Raw genomic sequence first — 23,146 nt, forward strand, 5'->3', positions numbered from 1 at the left:
AGGAGGGGTAAACCTGTTTTTCAAAGACACAAGACAAGCAGATGCCTCTAGCCAGGTGTCATCAAAGTTGATTGGCCATCACCTGTTAAGTGGCCATTCTTTTGCAAAGAAGGGGGCAGGAAGAGATTGATTTGCATTTTAGCAAACAACAACATGGAACCTCTTTCACCCAAGACTCCAAGGCTCCTTTCTCACAGCTGGAATGAACTTTATCCCAGGGTAACCCTCAGGAAAATACATTTCATCTCTCTCTTTCTCCTAAGAAAAGGAACCAACCCTTTGATTCTTGGGGGAGATTCTAATCTGGGAATTTAGTTAGATATATTGGAATGTGTGGTAAGGTTTTACCTTGAACCAAGTCTAGCTTGTTAAGTTTTAGCTACTAGGAAACGTTTTATCTTTATTTTTCTTGCAACCATTTCTGACTTTAATGCCTTATACCTGTACTCACTTGAAACCTATTTCTTTGTAGTTAAAGAAACTTGTTTTATTTTTAATCTAAACAAATTCAGTGTTGTTTAAACCAAACTGTTTGCTACTTTAACTGGAGTTACCAAACCTTTGAACATTGACCCTTTACAGACCTTTAATATCTAAACTTCCGAGGAGAGAGCTGGATGGTGCAGAACACACACTTTTTGGGAAAACTGAGGACTTGGAGTGTATTGGTTGGTGTCACCCTGCAGGGTGTCACCCTGTAACTAAGACTGGTGGAAGCCAGAGTGGGGCTGGAGTGTTGCTGACAGGCTGCTGGGGTCAGAGTTGTTGGACCAGGGCTGCAGCTACATACAGACACTCGGAGTGACCTGCGTTCTGGCAGGCTGTTTGTGAGTCGCCCAAGTTGGGAGCTACAATAGCAAAGCATTGTGCGGCACGCAGGTTTGCAGTGCAGGTGGTGACACAATCTCTCACTGATCAGGAATGCACCCCAGAATGTTACAGAGGGCAGCATAGATTAATAGACCTGCCAAAAGGCCTTTTCTCAACCTCTTTGGAGAGCTGGAGTATCAATTTGACCTTAATTCTGAAACCTGGCTTTCTCCGTAGCATTACAGAATCAGTAAACCAGCAGATTCATCTACTTGATGGTGAACTACACTGTGGGGATTTCTCCTACCCCCTTCCTAGGCAAATGAAGTTGACCCTGTGAATGCTGTTGAGCATGCTGACCTCTTACATCCCTGACTGGCCAATCCATGGAGTATAGGAGCACATCTTTCTCTTGTGGCCAGAGAATTAGGATGGTGTGTGTCAAAGGAAAAAGTGGTGTAATGTCATTAGGAAGAATTGAGGCAGGTGGACAGTGGTACAAGAGGGAGCAAATAGTATACTCATTTCTCTAATGCTTTTTTAATAGGGTCACCCTGCTCCATATAAAACAGTTTCAGCCCGAGCAGGAACACCATCCACTATATTGCGACTTCCAGCCAGCGTTTTTCAGGATGTTTTCCAGAAGTACCCTGAAACTCTTGTCAGAGTGGTACAGGTAAGACTGATATGTAGTTTGTTTTTATTAAATGTAGTATCCATCTTTTCTTTAAAAGGGTTTTCCCTATCTGGCCAGCTAGTCCATCCTTCTGCTGGTGCAGAATTGTTCTCCCTAGCATATTCTCAGGGTTTTGTCCAATATTTAAGTGTCCCAAGTGACGGGGCTGCCACCACATATCTAAGGAGATTATCGCACCGTCTGATTGATCTTTACATTAGGCGGAGATGAGGGAAATATTTCCTAAATGTGTCTCGGCTTAATTTAATCACATTATACCCTCCCTTGGACCAACGTACCGAAGTTTCCTTCCCCCCTGAGACCAGATTCTGGCTTCAGAAATATGGAGCTCCTGTTACTGTCCATGGGGGCTGCCTCTGCCCATCAAAGAGCAGAATTTGGCCCTAGATATTTACTGATCAGACATCTGCAAACTCTGAACTGCTGTAGCAGTGGGTACTTGAAATAAGTTCTAATCTTCGCTCTTGAATAATGCTAACCTTGAATAACCTCGAATAATGCTACCACTTAACTAATCTGTGTTATTGTGACACCTTTATTGGATTCTTAAGAATGATATAAGTAACTTTCCCCTGGAAAGAATGCCTTGAAATATGTGCTGGGCAAAGAACGGCAGAGGCAAATCTAATGGCAATTCGACATTGGTGAGGCCTCATCTGGACTGCTGTGTCCAGTTTTGGGCCCCACACTACAAGAAGGATGTGGAAAAATTGGAAAGCGTCCAGCGGAGGGCAACAAAAATGATTAGGGGACTGGAACACATGACTTCTGAGGAGAGGCTGAGGGAACTGGGATTGTTTAGTCTGCGGAAGAGAAGAATGAGGGGGGATTTGATAGCTGCTTTCAACAACCTGAAAGGGGGTTCCAAAGAGGATGGATCTAGATTGTTCTCAGTGGTAGCAGATGACAGAACGAGGAGTAATGGTCTCAAGTTGCAGTGAGGGAGGTTTAGGTTGGATATTAGGAAAAACTTTTTCACTAGGAGGGTGGTGAAGCACTGGAATGGGTTACCTAGGGAGGTGGTGGAATCTCCTTCCTTTGAGGTTTTTAAGGTCAGGCTTGATAAAGCCCTGGCTGGGATGATTTAGTTTGGGATTGGTCCTGCTTTGAGCAGGGGGTTGGACTAGATGACCTCCTGAAGTCCCTTCCTACCCTGATATTCTATGAAGACAGCTTATTGGTGCCCCTCTGTAAGTTTCCAGTGTCTCTAGTTCAAGACATAGTCTTTTTCCTTGGGACTGGTCATAAGTCATTCCCTCGCCAACCCCCAATACTCTGTCCTTTTTAAAAAATGGGGGCTTAGAATCTGAGCATCTGGGTGCTCAGCACTTCTGAAAATCAGTTTGCTTTTTTCATTAGTATAGACATAGATCAGCCTCTTGGTGTAATAAGCAACCTTATCCATATGCCAGACAAGATGTTGGGAGATAGGGAGAGGTGGGGAAGGAAAGAGGAGTCTAGTTAAAGAGGAGAGTGACAAAGGGAAGATGCCAAATGAGAACTGGTTGCATGTGGATTTTGGATCATATGCTCTTATGAAGGGTGTTTGTGACATCAAGATGTCATGATCAATATTATAAATATCATCATTACTTGTTGATTGTCAGCAGTGTATAGGCCCTTTATAGTTCTTGCAAGAGCCTCCAAAATTGGGACTCCAGACCCAACTTGCCCCTTGAGATTGTAATTTTATTAAAACAAAACAAAAACACCCCCTCCCCCCAAAACCAACCCAAGGCTCTGTGGCCCAGGGATTAGAGCACTGTTTTCTTAAATTAGGATGTTGAGTTCCAATCTTTCCAGGATCTTGGGAAAGTTGTCTTTCATGGAAATACTCTCCTCCTTTACTGTTGGAGGAAAAATGCCCACTTCCTCATAACAAGGAAAAGCAGACTTCAGGCACCAGCCCTCTCTCTTCTTTTTGAGCCATTTGGTGTTTATTGTTATCCTCTGTGTATAGTGACCCCCACGCGGTGTTTGTGGTTTCAGGTGCATATTTTTGTTGGGGAGGTTTGTTTTTTAGTGTCTGTCTTGGGTGTTGCACCTAGAGCTCGGGGAAGCCAAGCAGGGAAAACTGAAATAAATGCATTTATTTCAGTAATTAAATGTTCTCAATGATTTCAGTAAGCTTAGCAGCGAGGCTGGTGTCTTGTGCGTGGAGCTGAAGTTTGGGTGTCAGTAGTCTTTTGGGTGGTGTCTCTGGCTCAGCCACCTATTGTGTTTCTTGGTGAGAGACCCAAGCTTTCGAGCCACACAGTGCTCTTCTTCAGCTGTGGGGAAAGATATTCTCAGCATCACAGCAAAATGCAAAGTGGAACAGAATGTTTAGCATAAGTAGCACAAATTGTAAGGGACTATTCAAGGTAGAGTGGCCTGTTAACACTTCTGCAGTCATAGGACAAAAAGAGTGGGTTAGTGGGTGTTGGTGTGTTTGGTATTTACCTGCTCCCTGTGTTTGATCTCCTGCTCCTAGATCATCATGGTGAGGCTCCAGAGAGTGACATTCTTGGCTTTGCACAACTATCTTGGCCTGACCACCGAGCTCTTCAATTCCGTAAGTGTAGAATGAAAGCAATATACTCTTGTATCGGGGGTACCATGTTAGTCTGTATCCACAAAAACAACAAGGAGTCCGGTGGCACCTTAAAGAGTATTTGGGCATAAGCTTTCATGGGTAGAAAACCCACAACTCTTATCACACTGTATGTATTTGGCTCGTCACACTGTATGTATCTGATTCTGACCCTGGCTGTTGGAGTGTGTCTTCTACTCCAGTAGCTCGCAAGCATAATCTCCATATAAAACTAACATAAATTTATTGTTTGCAAGAATATTAATACTATCGTGCTTGAGAGTGAAGCTCTCAAGATATAAAATCTGCTCAGTGCTGAAACCTCCTGAATAACATTTCATTTGGGCATTTTTATTATGGAGGCTGTCATGGCTGCCAGGCTAGCTGCACCTCTGTCCCCTTTCTGGTCCCTCTGAGTGCACCCCCTCAGGTGTAGGGTCTTGTGCTTTTACCTGTTGTCATGCTCTTCTCCACTGCTCCCAAAACCGTAAGCCAATGTGCAGGGCCCTAACAAATTACTGGTCCATTTTGGTCAATTTCACGGTCATAGGATTTAAAAAATAATAAATTTCATGATTTCAGATATTTCAATCTGAAATTTCACAGTGTTGTAACTGTTGGGGTCCTGAACCAAAGGGGGATTGTGGGGGGTCACAAGGTTATTGTAGGGGGTTGTGGTATTGCCTCCCTTACTTCTGCACTGCCTTCAGAGCTGGGCGCCTGGCCAGCAGCCGCCACTCTCTGGCCAACTTTCTGTTCTGAAAGCAGCACAGAAGTAAGGGTGGCAAAACGGCGATCCCCCTACAATAACCTTGCAACATTCCTCCTCCACAGCCCTGTTTTCGTTCGTGACTCCCAGCTTGAGAAACGGTGGTCTCCCCTGAGAAAACTGTGTAGTACAGGGAAAAAGTATACCAGATTTCACAGGGAAGACCAGATTTCATCATCCGTGATGGGTTTTTCATGGCTGTGAATTTGATAGGGCCCTACCAATGTGTTACCCCCCTGCCTCAGGAAGAAAGAGCTTTGCTGGACCTTCAGCTGAGTGTCAGCTCCCTGCTGCACCACTGTCTGCCTCCCCAGCAAATTCCTCAAGACTCTGTCTTAACCTGGTCTTGCAGGTAACATTCAGCGAGACCCAGTTCCCCAGACATGCCTCTCTGCAGTGTCCAGTCCCTCTCACTGGACACTCGCAGGAATTATGAAGTCTGCTGTCTCCAAAGTAACAGTGCACATGCACACACCAGCTTGTTGACTCACTGTGGGCACAGTCTAACTTAATAAACAGCACTGAGGTCATTTATAGTAAAACTAAGCATACGTTTATTAATAAAAAGAAAAGAAGTACTTGTGGCACCTTAGAGACTAACCAATTTATTTGAGCATAAGCTTTCGTGAGCTACAGCTCACTTCATCGGATGCATACTGTGGAAAGTGTAGAAGATCTTTTTATACACACAAAGCATGAAAAAATACCTCCCCCCACCCCACTCTCCTGCTGGTAATAGCTTATCTAAAGTGATCACTCTCCTTACAATGTGTATGATAATCAAGGTGGGCCATTTCCAGCACAAATCCAGGTTTTCTCCTCCCCCCCCCCCCGCACACACAAACCCACTCTCCTGCTGGTAATAGCTTTTCTAAAGTGACCACTCTCCTTACAATGTGTAGGATAATCAAGGTGGGCCATTTCCAGGACAAATCCAGGGTTTTACAAGAACGTCGGGGGGGGGGGGGGGTAGGAAAAAACAAGGGGAAATAGGTTACCTTGCATAATGACTTAGCCACTCCCAGTCTCTATTCAAGCTTTAGTTAATTGTATCCAATTTGCAAATGAATTCCAATTCAACAGTTTCTCGCTGGAGTCTGGATTTGAAGTTTTTTTGTTGAAGAATTGCAACTTTCATGTCTGTAATCGTGTGACCAGAGAGATTGAAGTGTTCTCCGACTGGTTTATGAATGTTATAATTCTTGACATCTGATTTGTGTCCATTTATTCTTTTACGTAGAGACTGTCCAGTTTGACCAATGTACATGGCAGAGGGACATTGCTGGCACATGATGGCATATATCACATTGGTGGATGTGCAGGTGAACAAGCCTCTGATAGTGTGGCTGATGTTATTAGGCCCTGTGATGGTGTCCCCTGAATAGATATGTGGGCACAGTTGGCAAGGGGCTTTGTTGCAAGGATAGGTTCCTGGGTTAGTGGTTCTGTTGTGTGGTATGTGGTTGCTGGTGAGTATTTGCTTCAGGTTGGGGGGCTGTCTGTAGGCAAGGATTGGCCTGTCTCCCAGGATTTGTGAGAGTGTTGGGTCATCCTTCAGGATAGGTTGTAGATCCTTAATAATGCGTTGGAGGGGTTTTAGTTGGGGGCTGAAGGTGACGGCTAGTGGCGTTCTGTTATTTTCTTTGTTAGGCCTGTCCTGTAGTAGGTGACTTCTGGGAACTCTTCTGGCTCTATCAATCTGTTTCTTCACTTCCGCAGGTGTGTATTGTGGTTGTAAGAATGCTTGATAGAGATCTTGTAGGTGTTTGTCTCTGTCTGAGGGGTTGGAGCAAATGCGGTTGTATCGCAGAGCTTGGCTGTAGACAATGGATCGTGTGGTGTGGTCAGGGTGAAAGCTGGAGGCATGTAGGTAGGAATAGCGGTCAGTAGGTTTCCGGTATAGGGTGGTGTTTATATGACCATTGTTTATTAGCACTGTAGTGTCCAGGAAGTGGATCTCTTGTGTGGACTGGACCAGGCTGAGGTTGATGGTGGGATGGAAATTGTTGAAATCATGGTGGAATTCCTCAAGGGCTTCTTTTTCATGGGTCCAGATGATGAAGATGTCATCAATATAGTGCAAGCAGAGTAGGGGCGTTAGGGGACGAGAGCTGAGGAAGCGTTGTTCTAAGTCAGGCATAAAAATGTTGGCATACTGTGGGGCCATGCGGGTACCCATAGCAGTGCCGCTGATTTGAAGGTATACATTGTCCCCAAATGTAAAATAGTTATGGGTAAGGACAAAGTCACAAAGTTCAGCCACCAGGTTAGCCGTGACATTATCGGGGATAGTGTTCTTGACGGCTTGTAGTCCATCTTTGTGTGGAATGTTGGTGTAGAGGGCTTCTACATCCATAGTGGCCAGGATGGTGTTATCAGGAAGATCACCAATGGATTGTAGTTTCCTCAGGAAGTCAGTGGTGTCTTGAAGGTAGTTGGGAGTGCTGGTAGCTTAGGGCCTGAGGAGGGAGTCTACATAGCCAGACAATCCTGCTGTCAGGGTGCCAATGCCTGAGATGATGGGGCGCCCAGGATTTCCAGTTTTATGGATTATCCGTCATGACTCTCATGGTGCGATGTTCGAGCAGTGGGAGGAAATGTTGGCAGTTGGAAATGTAGGGATGGATATATATATATATATATATATATATATCAATAACACCACAAGATGCCATGGTACCCCCACCACCTCCCGCTACTGATGAACTCGCTCACTTTAAGAGTTGTTTCACAGAGTAGCAGAAGAGCTCAAGATTACCCTGGAGGAGGTACCTGAAACACACCACGAGCTTACCGACATCCTGCGAGCTATGACCTCCTCCAAAATAGCCCTACCAATTAATGGGTCCATTATGGAACCTGCTAAAACTATTTGGCAGACCCCAGATACAATAACACCCACTAACAAGAGATTGGACCGAAAATATTTTGTTCCATCTAAGGGTTCTGAGTTTCTATTTATGCACCCCTCACCTAATTCACTAGTGGTCGATGCGGCCAATCAGAAAAACAAATACCAACACTTCCGCTCCATTCCACTGCTCCACAGACAAAGATAACAAGAGACTGGACTCCTTTGGCCGCAAAGTGTATTCTTCCACTTTGCAATTTAGAGTAGCGAACTACGCAGCGCTCTTAGCAAAATATGACCACAAAAATTATGCTAAGGTAATGCAATTTATTGATGATGTGTCGGAGGATAAATGACAACAATATAAAGCAATGGTGTCCGAGGGCCAACTGATCTCCTACACAGCTCTTCAAGCTGCCCTTGACACTGCGGACGCAGTGGCCAGATCCACAGCTGTCATCATGCGGCGGTCCTCATGGCTTGCTTCTTCCTCCTTTCTGAAGGAGATACAGAATATGGTCTAAGAGCTGCCTTTCGATGGAGAGAAGCTCTTTGCCGCTACAACCAATGAGGTCTTTCACTCCATGAAGGATTTCCGTGCCACTCTCCAATCCTTAAGCATCCAAACATCTGCTTCAAAGAAGAGACAATATCTATATCAGCCATACCAACGACTGTGTTACCATACCTTTGTGCAACATCCACCTTTCAGACAATATGATACGCAACAACAACAACGACATAGGCCCAGGAACCAATGACGTCGCCCTCCGCAAACAACAGCGACCTACCCTCCTAACCCAAATAAACAAATTTGAAGTCTTCGTCGAGGGTATAGAAAACCTTGCACCCTCTCCAGCGCCAACTCCAACCAACCATTTTTTTGGACACCATTTGCGTCCATTCCTGGCCAACTGGCAAACCATCACTACAGACAGATGGGTCCTGGAAATGATCAGATTGAGTTATGCCATCCCCTTCCTCTCCTTACCTCCCACCCACCCCTCTTCAGGGACCCCTCTCACGAACAATTGCTCTGTCAGGAGGTACAACATCGCATACATCTCTGAGCAATAGAGGAGGTACACCCTCAACACAGAGGGAAAGGGTTTTACTCCCACTGCTTCTTGATGGAAAAGAAAAGCGGCAGTTGGCGCCCTATCCTTGATCTTCGACGTTTGAACAAGTTTGTCAAGAAACAGAGATTCCGGATGGTTACTCTCCCAATGATAATTCCGACGCTGGAGCAAGGAGATTGGTTTTCAACCCTCGACCTCCAAGACGCATATTTCCATGTCTCTGTCCACCTTGCCCCTTGACGTTTCCTCAGGTTTGCTGTGGGAGCGCAACACTACCAGTACAGGGTCCTCCCTTTTGGCCTTTCATCCATACCATGTGTCTTCTCCAAGGTGCTAGCAGTTGTAATAGCCCATCTCAGGAAAAAAGGAATCCTCATATTTCCTTACCTGGATGATTGTCTCCTCAAGTCTCTCACTCAGTTAGAAGCGAACCATGCAAGTCTTGCAACCCTTCGCTGCTTCCGCACCTTGGGCCTGCAAATAAACAAAAACAAATCTACCTTACAACCTACCCAACAAATTGACTTCATTGGCGCCCACCTCGATTCCACCACCGGTCTTGCATCTCTCCCCCAGGACAGATTCCACACAATGGGTATCTTTATTACCCAGATACGTGCCAGCCCACAGACTATAGTCTGAGACTCCCTACAGCTCTTAGGACATATGGCCACTTGCACATTTGTCATCACAAATGCTCGCCTGTACATGCGATGCCTTCAGGGTTGGCTAGCCATGATATACTAACCAAACAAGCACAGGTAAACAGGTGACTAACTATGCCCCAGAAAGTCAAGGACTCACTCCTCTGGTGGACCTCTCTCATCAGCCTCTGCACTGGGATTCCCTTCCAACAAGATCCCACTTCAATTACTATCACCACAGATGCATCCCTCATGGGATGGGGAGCACACATCGGCCACCTCACCACTCAGGGTCTCTGGGCCACTTCAGAAACCAGGCTTCATGTAATTTGCTAGAGCTCTGGGCTGTACGCAATGCCTGCCTCCATTTCCTTCCCATCATCCAAAACCGCCGAATTCGAATCATGACCGACAACATCACGTGCATGTGCATGTCAACAGACACGGGGGAGCCCGATCACACTCCCTTTGCTCAGAGGGGCGGTAAAACTTTGGAACTGGTGCCTTCAACACAACATCCATATCTCTACCTCATACCTGCCAGGTTCTCAGGATACCGCCACAGACGAGCTTAGCTGATCCTTCCCCTTACAGCACGAGTGGGAACTCAACTACACCATTCGTTCCAACATTTTCCAGATCTGGGGTTATCACCAACTGGATCTGTTCACCATAGCAACAAACAAAAAATGCCCGACATTCTGCTCCAGAGCAGACCTGGGGAAACACTCATGGGAGGACGCCTTTATGCTCCCTTGGACCGAGACTCTCATGTACGCATTCCCACCAATGCCTCTATTGCACAAAGTAATTCAGAAGATATGAACAGACAGAGCCAACATCATTCTCATAGCCCCAGCGTGGCCCAGACAACCGTGGTACCCCTTTCTCCTGCGCATGTCAGTCAAGCCACCCATTCCCCTTCCACCACTCAGCAACCTCCTATCACAACGCAGAGGACAACTATTTCACCCCAACGTACAACGTCTCCATCTGAGGGCCTGGCTGATCAATGGTTCTCTAATGTGGAGTTAACATGTTCGGACCAAGTAAGCACTGTCTTGCTACACAGGCGAACACACAACACGCGCACTACCTACCTGCATAAATGGCAACAGTTCACATCTTGGTGTGCTGGCAAACCAACCTCTCCAGTTTCTGCTTCACGCCCACTGATATTGGATTACCTGTTACACCTTAAAACATCTGGCCTCTCTACGAGTTCACTCAAGATTCATCTCGCGGCAATCACCGCCTTCCACCATAAGGTTGACAATGTAACAGTCTTTGCCCATCCAATCACCAAAAGGTTCCTGAAGGGCATCCAGACGTTATACCCAGATGTGAAACCACCTGCTGAACCTTGGGATTTACACCTAGTCCTCAAAGCCCTGATGGATACACCGTTTGAACCGATGGCTACCTGCTCCCTTCTCCACCTATCCAGGAAGACCGCCTTCCTCATAGCAATCATGTCTGCCAGACAAGTAGGAGAAATGGGGGCGCTTATGGTGGACCCGCCGTATACCACGTTCTTCCGCGATAAGGTCACACAGTCTGCACACATCCAAGGTTCTTACCTAAGGTACTCTCTTCCTTTCACCTCAATGAACCTATACACCTTCCAACATTTTTCCCAAAACGTCACGCTAATGCGTTTGAAACAACAATACACACTCTTGATGTTCGCAGAGCATTATCCTTTTACCTGGATAGAACAAAACCGTTTAGGAAAACCCCCAGACTTTTTGTCTCTACTACTCAGCGCTCACAAGGAAATGCTATCTCTACACAGAGACTTTCCAAATGGATTGCTGACTGCGTACGCCTTTGTTACCAACTCAGGCAAATATAACCTCCTACGTCAATTAGATCACACTCTACCAGAGCTGTCTCCACCTCCACGGCCTTTCTCCGTAATGTCCCACTGTCTGACATATGCAAGGCAGCTACCTGGGCATCGAACCTTACCTTCGCTAATCACTATGCTCTCATTCACACTGCAGCGTCCGACACCAGATTGGGTAGAGTTGTCGTGTCAACAGCCTTCTTGTCTCATACGAAGTCCCAACCATCCTAAGGGATACTGCTTTTCAGTCACCTGAAGTGCAGCACCCACAGGGACATCTTTCAAAGAAGAAGAGGAGGTTACTCACCCCTGTGCAGTAACTGACGTTCTTCGAGATGAGTGTCCCTGTGGGTACTCCACTATCCGCCCTGCTCCCCTCTACTTGGGAATTTGTAACACACTCCGTTGTAGAGAAGGAACTGAGGAGACTAGGCCACGCACGTGTTATTAGAACACTGACAGCTCGAGAGGCAGGCACAGTGTGTGCACAGCCTGTAGGGATACTGCTGTAGAAATCTCTGATCGAAGACGCTGGGACACACCTTGACCTGAAGTGGAGCACCCACAGGGACACTCATCTCGAAGAATGTCAGTTACTGCACAGGGTGAGTAACCTCCTCTTTTCGGTGATTGACCAGTGGCTTTCCCTTTCAGACATTTTTTTGCTGAGAAACACGACAGGATGGAATTCTTGATCCGGTCCTTCCTGCATTAAAACTGCTCCCACACCATGCTCGGATGCATCTGTGGTTACTAGGAATGGTTTGTCAAAGTCTGGGGCCCTTAGCACAGGGTCAGACATGAGTGTCACTTTAAGCTGGTTAAAGGCCTTCTGACACTCTTCGGTCCACTGAACAGCATTTGGCTGTTTCTTTTTGGTCAGGTCTGTCAGTGGGGCAGTGATTTGGCTGTAGTGCGGTATAAATCTTGTAATATCTGGCCTAGCCTAAGAAGGATTGGACCTGTTTCTTTGACTTTGGGAAAGGCCTTTTTTGGATAGCATCCACTTTGGCCTGTAGGGGGTTGATAGTTCCTTGACCCACCTGGTGTCCAAGGTAACTCACTCTGTTTATGCCTGTTCGACACTTTTTAGCCTTAACAGTTAGCCCTGCCTCCCTTATGCGCTTGAAGACTTTTTACAGATGCTCCAGGTGTTCTTCCCATGAATCAGAAAATATGGCCACATCGTCAAGGTAGGCGACTGCAGATTCTCCCAATCCCGCTAGGAGACTATCTACAAGTTTGTGGAAGGTGGTGGGTGCATTTTGCAGCCCGAAAGGGAGCACATTAAATTCATACAGCCCTACATGGGTGATGAAGGCTGACCTTTCCTTGGCAGATTCATCTAGCGGGTACCTGCCAGTACCCCTTGGTTAAGTCTAAGGTAGAGATGAACTGGGCACGTCCCAGTTTCTCCAATAGCTCATCTGTGCATTGCATTGGATAGTTGTCGGGGCAAGTCACAGCATTTGGCTTACAGTCCACGCAAAAGTGTATTTCCCCATCTGGTTTGGGAATTAGAACCACTGGAGATGCCCATGCACTGCCAGAGGGGTGGATTACCCCCATCTGTAGCATGTCCCGGATCTCCTGTTCGATAGCAGTTTTGGCTTGAGGAGCCACCCGGTAAGGTTGGGCTCTAATTGGGCGAGCATTACCTGTGTCAATGGAGTGGTATGCCTGTTCGGTCCATCCTGGGGTGGCTGAGAACATCGGCACGAAGCTAGTGCACATCTCCTTGGTCTGCTGGTGCTGCATACGTCCAAGGGTCATGGAGAAGTTCACCTCTTCCACGCCACCGTCACTTTTTCCTTCATAGTAGACACCTTCAGGCCACTCAGTGTCATCTTCTCCCTGGGCTGTAAACTGACAAACCTCTAATTCTCTGGAATAAAAGGGCTTTAGAGAATTAACATGGTACACCTTAGGCTTTCAGTTGGAGGTGGGGAATGCTATGAGATAGTTAACAGCTCCTAGGCACTCTTGGACCGTGAATGGCCCTTCCCATGACACTTCCATCTTATGGGCCTGGAGCGCCTTTAAGACCATGACCTGGTCCCCTACTTTGAAGGAACGCTCTCTGGCATGTTTATCATACCAGACCTTTTGCTCTTCCTGAGCATCTTTTAGGCTTTCTCTAGCAAGGGCTAAAGAGTTTCGGAGGGTGTTTTGTAGGTTGTCTACAAAGTCCAGAATGTGTAAACCCCTCCCATTGCTGCTTCACCAACTGTAATGGCCCCTTAACCTCACGGCCATACACAAGTTTAAATGGGGAAAACCCTAAACTGGGATGTGGTACAGCCCTGTAGGCAAAAAGCAACTGCTGCAACACTAGGTCCTAATCATTGGAGTGCACATTTACGAATTTACATATCATGGCCCGCAAAGTTCCATTAAACTTCTCCACCAGGCCATTTGTTTGATGGTGGTAAGGGGTGGAAACCAAGTGGTTCACCCCATGAGCTTCCCAAAGGCTTTTCATGCTCCCTGCCAGGAAATTAGCTCCCGAATCTGTAAGGATGTCGGAGGGCCAACCTACCCTGGCAAAAATGTCTGTTAATGCCTGGCACACACTTTTAGCCCTGGTGTTGCTGAGAGCTACTGCTTCCGGCCATTGGGTGGCAAAATCTATGAAAGTCAGTATGTCCTGCTTTCCTCTGGGTGTCTTTTTTGGGAAAGGACCCCGAATATCCACAGCTACTCGCTGAAATGGAACTTCAATGATGAGGAGTGGCTGGAGAGGGGTTTTGACCTGTTCTTGGGGTTTTCCCACTCTTTCATAGAATATCAGGGTTGGAAGGGACCTCAGGAGGTCATCTAGTCCAGCCCCCTGCTCAAAGCAGGACCAATTCCCAAGTTTTGCCCCAGATCCCTAAATGGCCCCCTCAAGGATTGAACTCACAACCCTGGGTTTAGCAGGCCAATGCTCAAACCACTGAGCTATCCCTCCCCCCTCTTGTGAGGTGTGCCCCTCTTTGGCACACCTCACAAGACCGGACATAAGTAGAAACATCCTTGCCTGTTCCCTCCCAGTGGAAGGGCTTCCCCAAATGGTCTTTGGTCCTGTTCACCCCAGCATGGCCACTAGGACGATCGTGGGCTAAGCTCAAGAGCTTTACCCGGTACTTAGTTGGAACTACCAACTGTCTCTGCAGATGCCAGTCCTCCCGGTGCCCCCCAGAAAGTGTTTCCGTGGATAAAAGTCCTCAAACTGGGATTGATTAGAAGAGCTGAGAGGTGGTGGGTTGCTCCGTGTTGCCGTCCAAGCTCCCTGGAGGTTTTCATTTGCTTCCTGCTCAGCCTGAAACTGTTCCCTTGATGCTGGAGACATAAGTTCCTCACTGGATGGTGGACCTGGGCTTGGTCCCTCGGGAAGCGATGCGGGGGACGGGGCTGGTTCCAGAGACGGTGACCCGCTCTCCGCGGGTGTGCTAGGTTGGGGTTCAGGCTCTAGCTGAGCCTCTTGTGCAGGTTTATCTGCTGCTGCCAGGGCGGGCTCGGTGGGGCCCTCTGGTATTGGGGTTGCAGACGGAGTTGTAAGCGCCTGACTCAGTGCTGGCAACAGTTCTGGTGCTGGTTGCTCCTCCAGTTCCGGTTCTGGGCCTGGCTCTGGCTGGGTCTCTGGGACTGGATCCACTACTGCTGTTGCAGATGTTGGCCTGGGGTCCGGTTCTACCACCTCAGTCTGGGTCTCTGGTAACACAGACGGGGTCCTGGTAGAAGGCTCAGGAACAGAGCTAGGTGGGAAGGCTTGCTTAGCCTGGCTGCGGGTGACCATTCCCACCCTCTTTGCTAGCTTCACATGGTGGGCCAATTTTCCCCCAGCAGCATGGGCATGGGATAATTATCATAGACTGCAAAAGTCCATGTTCCTGACCAGCCCTTGTACTGGACAGGCAACTTGGCTGTAGGCAAGTCAAAAGAGTTTGACTTGAAGGGTTGAATCATCACTTGGGCCTCTGGGTTGATGAATTTGGGGTCCACTAAGGATTGGTGGATAGCTGACACAGGGTTGGACTAGATGACCTCCTGAGGTCCGTTCCAACCCTGATATTCTATGATTCTATGACACCTGTGCTCCAGTGTCCCTCCACGCGATAACCTTCTTTCCGCCCACACTCACAATTTCCCTTTGCTCTGAGGGTATCTGGGAGGCATCTGGGCCTGAGGACCTTTGGTGTGACCCTGGTGCAACGAACTGTAATCTGTTGGGGTTCTTGCGGCAGTTGGCCTTTACATGCCCCAGCTCGTTACATTTAAAACATTGCCTAGCCTGACTGGTCAGTGGGGCTAGGTGGGTTGCTGGAGAATGGTGTGGTGGGACGATAAGGTGTCTGGGTTTTCCTTGGGGTGTAGGTGGGGCCTTGAGCTGCCCCCGGTGGTAGGGTGTGGTCTTGGGGTGTCCCTTCTGGTATCCGTCCCAACTGCGACCAGGGTGGTTTCTCTTTGCTACCTCCACCCGTTTTGTTCCGATTTGCCCCGCCTCTCTGGCGGTCTGGGACTGCTCATATTGATCAGCATAAGAAGCAAGACTTTCTGCTGTGTCCATTTTCTTATCCTATAAGCACTGTTTTACCTCATCATTGGTCATAGTCAGGAACTGCTCCTGTGCAACCAAATCACACATTCCTTCAAAGCTAGTTACACCCCTTCCTTTGACCCATTTATCTAACAGATCCTTCATCTGGTTTACATAAGCCACTTTACTTAGTCCAGCTCCCCTCTTAAGCCACTTTACTTAGTCCAGCTCCTGAATTTAACCCTGTAGGTTTCAGGTGTAACCTGAAACTGTTTCAAAACCAGTTCCTTAAATGTATCATAGTTTGAAGATTCATCAATAGGCACCTTATTGAATATATCCAGAGCTCTTCCAGTCAATTTTGCTGCCAGTGTGGTCATCTTGTGATCTTCAGGAATTGAATGGAAGGTGCACAGTCTCTCAAAGGTGATGAAATATTCAGCAATATCACTGGATTCATAATACTGTGGACATAGTCGCACCTATTTGTGGATTTTTGGGGAAGTGGAGCCAGCTGCTGACGGGTTCTGTCTTTTCAACTCCATAACAGCCAGTTCATGCTTCTAGGCCGAAATCTGGGCCTGTATTTCTTTGTCTTTTAACTCCAGGGCTCTTTTATGGGCAGCCTCATCTCTGGCTGTCTCTGCCTCCAACTCCAAGTGCTTTAAGGCCATTTGTCTTTCATGTTCTTTTTGTCTCTCTTCAGCTTCTAATCTGGCTAATTCTAGTTTCTTTTGGACCTCACTTTCCATCATCCTAGCCTTCCTGTGCTTAGCCTAGCCTAACCCGAGAGCTAGAAAGAAAAAAAAACAAAAAACCAAACAGCTTGTGAATTCCCTTGCGGGAACTTAACTACTCTGCCCTCAGGCAGGGGGAAAAAAAAGCAACCCTCCAGCTGCTCTCAACTAAGAAGAAGAAGAAAAAAAAAAAAGTGTCCTTTAAAAAAAAAAAAACCCCAAATTTCCCTGGTTTTCAATCAGCCAAAAGAAAAAATGTTTTTAAAATTCTGAGGTCTGTGCTTCAGGTTCAAAATGATCCCACCTCTACCACCATGTCAGGGTCCCCTCCCCACTCTGAACTCTGGGGTACAGAGGTGGGGACCCACATGAAAGACCCCCTAATCTTATATTCCACCAGCTTAGGTTAAAAACTTCCCCAAGGCACAAATTCCTTTCCCTGTCCTTGGATGGTATTGCTACCACCACAAGTGATTTAAACAAACATCCAGGGAGGGGCCACTTGGAGCCCTATCCCCCCAAGCCCCTTCACTCCCTTTCTTGGCGAGGCTTGAGAATAATATACTAACCAAATAGGTTAACAAGGTGAGCACAGACCAGACCCTTGGGTTTTTAGTGTCCTAAAAACCCATCAGATTCTTAAAAGAACTTTATTATAAAGAAAAAAAGTAAAAGAAGCACCTCTGTAAAATCAGAATGGAAGGTAATTCTACCGGGTAATGAAAAGATTTAAAACATAGAAGATCCCCCTCTAGACTCAACTTCAAAGTTACAAAAAGCAGGAATAAACCTCCCTGTTAGCATAGGGAAAATTTATAATCTAAAACAAAAGATAATCTAATGCATTTTCTTGCTATTACTTCCAATTTCTGTAATTTTAGATGTATCATTTCAGTAGTTGGATTACCTGCTTTGTCTCTCTCTTAGTCTCCAGAGGGAACACACAGAGAGCACAAACAAAACCTCCCCCCACCCCTTCTCAATTTGAAAGTATCTTCTTTCCCCATTGGTCCTTCTGGTCAGGTGCCAACTAGCTTAATTGAACTGATTAACCCCTTACAGGTAAGTGATTCTGTACCTCTGGCCAAGAGGGATTTTATATTCCTGCATACATAAAAGTTGTTACCCTACCCTTTGTATTTATGACAGGGTGAAATGTCTGTTCTCCTGCTCCTGGACTGGGCTCTGGCTTACAGTATCCTGTGTAGCAGCTGTGCTTGCCCTGCAGATTCAACTGATCTTGTGTACCTGCCGTTCTTCCCTTTGGGAGCCTATGACCGGGAAATACAGTGACAAACAGCCATCTTAAATCAAAGTATTGTTTGTTTTTTCAGTAGGAAAAAAGCATAAGAGAAAACGGAATTTTAAAACAGTCTGCACACATCTCTCTTACCTAGAGTCCTACCATCCCAGTGGAAACCTGAGCAGGCCTATTTCTTCAGACATCCTCAGAAGGGTCCTTTGTCTCAGCTTGGTTCCCCTGAACAGTTACTCCCCATCTCTGCAGACAGTCCCTTTTACTTCTGCCAGAGCTCCCTTGTTCTTCCATGTTCCTAGCCGCTGGCTGTCCTGGTGCAAACCAAGGCAGTAGGTGGGCTGGATAGGAGGCAAAATCATGAAGGCTAATAGTTCAAGTGTTGTCTCTTAACAACTCTTACATGTTTCTGGGAGGTGGCTTATCTTGAGCCATTCTATTCCTTCCTGCCTGTTGCAGTTCTGGGGCATATTTATGTCTCTGTTACTGAAAAGCACTTTCCTTTAAGTAATGTATTTCACTCTTAGTCTGGAATATGAATTATATATTTTGAATTTTAAAATAAATGGGATTGAAGATGTGATGGAGGTTTGAAAATGTGTCATTTCATGGCTGTCTGTGTGTCTGATGAGGGCATACCAACCCCACACTGAGTGAGGAAGGGTTAATGAGCTGCTATGGGCCCATTCAGCCTCACCTTGTTATACCTGCACTTGCTGTCTGGTGATGAAGGGGTAGTTAAAAAGGGAAGAGAACAGCTCAGTAGGTGGCTGACCAGCGAGGAGCACAGACTTCTGTCCTTTGGTCCCTGAGGAAAGGACCAGCTCAGAACCTCTGCAGAGACTGCTGCCTGCCAGAACCCCCCCGAGGATCATAGGTCTGGCACAGGACTATTGTATTTTGGGACTATTTCTTTGCTTTACTACAAAAAGGACTCTTGGGCTGTCTGTGCTGTCCTAACTAGACTGTTGCAGGGAGCCCCTGCCCAGGAAGTGTTGGAACCTGCTTCAGTAAACTCTGTGGACTTTTGCACCCTACTCAAGTCTGCTTTGTGGTTTATCTTGGACCCTGAAGAGCGTGGTCAGAATGTGCATTGACTCATTTTCTCACTAGTTTAGGGATCTTACTAAACATTTGATAGTATGGCTTCTTTAAAATGAAAAGCATTATTAATCTATGTTCACACTTCCCTGTAATCATTTAAATGAGCATGCTGTTATACTGTGTCCTGGGAATATGTGTATTCTTTAATATGATTATATGCCTGAGCTCACTGCATGTTGCAGACCTATAATAGTGTGTGTACTATTATTGTTATTTCTTGGCATAGCTCGTAACTATTATTCCCAGGCAGTAACTGTGAAGAGTGTGTGTTTGTGTATGTATGTATGTATGTAAAAAGAATGAAACACAAAGCTCAGTTGAATCTGTGTGGTTAGAAAAGTGACTTTGGGGGCTGCGTTCCTTGTCTCTCCTGTTTTTGTTTCCATAGTAGATTTGCTCAGTATGCAATCTTAAAAATTTCTCTAAGTGCTAACATCACAGAATCTCAGGTAGTGCTCTTTCTGCTTCTTCCATTATCACCAGTAGCAAAGATTAAATAATTGGAAGTTAGCTGACAGTTTTGTTCATATGACTTAGAATCTCTCTCTCATAAATTCAGTGGCTCTGCAGAGCGAATGGGACTGTCACAGGTTAGCCTGAACAAGTGGGGCATCTCACACAGCAAACTCACTCTACTTTTAGTTTTTGTCTTGCCTGTTGGGCCCTGATTAGCTTTGGCCTGCTCCTGGCCCTTCTAGCCACTGGAGGACCAACTCTTGTTGGTTCTGCCTACCTCTGATTGTGGTGGCTTCTCAAGGCAGTTTGTGGAGGTCTAAATACACCATTTTCCTTCAAAAAGACACCACCTTTGGATGGGGTGTGCCAATGAGGTAGGGCCTCCAGCAGGGGGCATCAAATGCCTGCCACACCCCATAAGAGAGCGTACAAATATATCGTGTGTAAGGTGAGACTGAGAAAAGTATAAGAAAGAAGAGGTATGTCTGATTAATGATGTTATATTGGCTGCAGAGCAGCTGTGAACCTAGGTGTTGCTACACAAAGACTACATTGAATAACGCATCAAAAGCTGGAAAGCCCAAAGAAACTGCAGTTATTTCACACTTTTAAAAGATCCTAACAGGTAATGTGCTGCATACGGAGCACTGCAAGACACAGGAAACTGTGTATACATGTGAATCTGTGTAAATCTTCATCTCTCGTTTCCCTCAGGAGAGCCAGGCCATCCCATTGATATCTGTGGCAAGTGTAACATCTGGAGGAAGTTCAAACAAAGAGGTGAAAAGACAACTGTCTAATGTATCAGAGGAGGAACGGGGAGAAAAATTGGAGAAAGCAGGGGATACCTCAGAAACAGGTAACGTTTATTTTAGTGTGTACAGAGCACCCTCGATGATGATAGAATATCAGGGTTGGAAGGGACCTTAGGAGGTCATCTAGTCCAACCCCCTGCTCAAAGCAGGACCAATCCCAACTAAATCATCCCAGCCAGGGCTTTGTCAAACCTGACCTTAAAAACCTCTAAGGAAGGAGATTCCACCATCTCCCTAGGTAACCTGTTCCAGTGCTTCACCACCCTCCTAGTGAAAAAGTTTTTTTCCTAATATCCAACCTAAACCTCCCCTACTGCAACTTGAGACCATTACTCCTCGTTCTGTCATCTGGGACCACTGAGAACAGTCTAGATCCATCCTCTTTGGAACCCCCTTTCAGGTAGTTGAAAGCAGCTATCAAATCCCCCCTCATTCTTCTCTTCTGCAGACTAAACAATCCCAGTTCCCTCAGCCTCTCCTCATAAGTCATGTGTTCCAGCCCCCTAATCATTTTTGTTGCCCTCTGCTGGACTCCCTCCAATTTTTCCACATCCTTCTTGTAGTGTGGGGCCCAAAACTGGACACAGTACTCCAGATCAAATCTCACCAGTGTCGAATAGAGGGGAACGATCACGTCCCTTGATCTGCTGGCAATGCTGCTACTTATGCATCCCAAAATGCCATTGGCCTTCTTGGCAACAAGGGCACACTGTTGACTCAAATCCAGCTTCTCGTCCACTGTAACCCGTAGGTCCTTTTCTGCAGAACTGCTTGGTCCCTAGTCTGTAGCAGTGCATGGGATTCTTCCTTCCTAAGTGCAGGACTCTGCACTTGTTGTTGTTGAACGTCATCAGATTTCTTTTGGCCCAATCCTCTAATTTGTCTAGGTCTCTTGTATCCTATCCCTACCCTCCAGCGGATCTACCACTCCTCCCAGTTTAGTGTCATCTGCAAACTTGCTGAGGATACAATTCACCCTATCTTCCAGATCATTAAGGAAGATATTGCACAAAACCGGCCCCAGGACCGACCCTTGGGGCACTCCACTTGATACCGGCTGCCAACTAGACATGGAGCCATTGATCACTAACATGATACTCTGGGCAGCACAGTATTGTGCTGTGTATCAACAATCTTTTGTTTGATTTAGGTAGATGGGAAATGTCTTTACGTTTTGGATACAGATCCCAAGTCTTCGGAGAATCCTAAACTTCCTTAATAGGAACCAATATTTCTTCTTGATTTAAGATCTTGAAAAAGAAAAACCAAGCCTAATTTTTAAAAATTTAAGGATAGAGAAAAATATTATTTCATGAATATATCTGCAAGACCAGAGTACTCCTTAATTTTAATTGAATATGCTGTGAGACTATAAGAGAATTACCTGACTTAAGTAGTAGCAGGAGAAATCCTAAAAATATGGAGGGGTTTGAGCTAAGAGACCTCCCTAGAATTTACCTAGAAGAAATTAAATAAAGGCAGCTCAGTAGTGAGCAGCAGCACATGCCTATGATGTAGCCATGGGGGCATGTAGAATGCAGTAGGCTTCCATCTTGAATGGTTGTGCAAGATAACTTCCTTTGGCAAGAGTCCGTAAGGGAGCTTTTAAAATCCCTCAAAATTGCATCTTCCGACCTTATTTGGGTGGATTTGGTGTTCTGCTTCCTTCGACCTCAGCTCAAAGAAGTGAATGTGTCTGAATCTTTCTTACAGAACAAGACGTTGTTCTTCAAGAGATGTCCCTGTGGGTGCTCCAGTTCAGGTGTTGGTGCTCCCCTCTGCCTTTGCTCTGAAATTTTTAAAACAGAACTCGCACAGACTGTGCACGCGTGGTGCCTGCCTCACACGCCAAATGTGCCTCAATAACATGCATGCGGGGCCCGCACTCCTCGGTTCCTTCTCTACCATCCCCAGCCTGAGATGGAGCTCAGCAGTCTCACTCAATTATTTCTTGCTTTAGATAGATAGATAGTTGTTTATACAGTTTATCTAGGGTTTTTTTTTTTTTTTTTGGCAGATAAGTTTCATTTCCCCCTTCTCTTTAAAAAAAACAAACCCAAGAACATTTTTTTTTTCCCTTCCCAGTTTTTTTCTGTCAGACAGTTTATCGTATGCCTGGCTCGTCAGGTTTTAAGAGATGCGCTACATGCAGAGAGGCCATCCCTATCTCTGATGGCCATTCTCAATGTGTTCGGTGTTCCATAGAATCATAGAATATTAGGGTTGGAAGGGACCTCAGGAGGTCATCTAGTCCAACCCCCTGCTCAAAGCAGGACCGATCCCCACGTCCCCCAGAAATGTGCCCACTGCAGTAAACTGAAGGCTAGGGTACAAAAGGACAGAGACCTGAGACTCAAGTTAATTCTAATGGAGAAGTCCCTCAGACCTCCTCTGACCTAGGTCAGGAGTCCTACTTGAGACAGTCCACGAAGGACAAGAAAACAACAAAAAAAACAGCCAGCTTCATCACCTCAGAGACCAGCCGGTATCCAAATGGTCTCTGAGTAGGCCTGTCTCGCTGGTGCTGACCACTCCGTGGCTCAGCACATACGATGCTCCAGGCACTTCCGGCACTGCCCGTCCCCCAGCGACGGCCGGTGCGCGCCGCCCGTCCCCCAGCGACGGCCGGTGCGCAAAAATAAAAACTAAAGTTGGCTGCTTCTTCGAACATGGCACCGCCCAGCACCGCACAAGGACTTGGTGCCTACTCGGCTGAGCCTGCCTGTGCTGCACAGAGTGACAGTCGCTGTCCTGGCACTGACACCTCGACCGACCGTGACTCCGCCTACGGCGCTGCAGCGGTCGGCACCAGCCGAACCTAGGGCACAGCTGCCACACCCAGCTCTATATATTCCGGCTACTTCTACGTTGGCACCACAATTGATTCATTCCAGCGATTTGCTAATCTTGCCAGCTCCAGATTCCCCATTACTTGATACTGATCTCTCCCTGGGACCATCGGCACAGCACTGACTGCTATCCCCTGTTC

General features: G+C 46.6%; 1 protein-coding gene and 1 long non-coding RNA gene across 3 annotated transcripts in view; one reads left to right on the plus strand and one right to left on the minus strand.

Moving 5' to 3' along the window:
• PNPLA7 (patatin like domain 7, lysophospholipase) overlaps positions 1–23,146 on the plus strand; it is a 400,735-nt gene that overhangs the window by 95,073 nt on the left and 282,516 nt on the right. For both annotated transcript variants that reach the window (XM_074973884.1, XM_074973883.1), the window contains exons 10-12: positions 1,358–1,486; positions 3,981–4,061; positions 20,057–20,201. In XM_074973884.1, coding sequence (XP_074829985.1) covers positions 1,358–1,486; positions 3,981–4,061; positions 20,057–20,201 — 355 coding nt within the window. The remainder of the gene's footprint in view (positions 1–1,357; positions 1,487–3,980; positions 4,062–20,056; positions 20,202–23,146) is intronic.
• Positions 8,102–11,521, minus strand: LOC141999962 (uncharacterized). The gene is made up of 3 exons (XR_012642125.1): positions 11,394–11,521; positions 9,166–9,252; positions 8,102–8,332 (listed from the first exon to the last, which is right to left on the minus strand). It is a non-coding gene; the product is annotated as an uncharacterized LOC141999962 (long non-coding RNA).

This window comes from Natator depressus, chromosome 16, assembly GCF_965152275.1.
Source record: "Natator depressus isolate rNatDep1 chromosome 16, rNatDep2.hap1, whole genome shotgun sequence".
Classification (NCBI taxonomy): Eukaryota; Metazoa; Chordata; order Testudines; family Cheloniidae; genus Natator; species Natator depressus.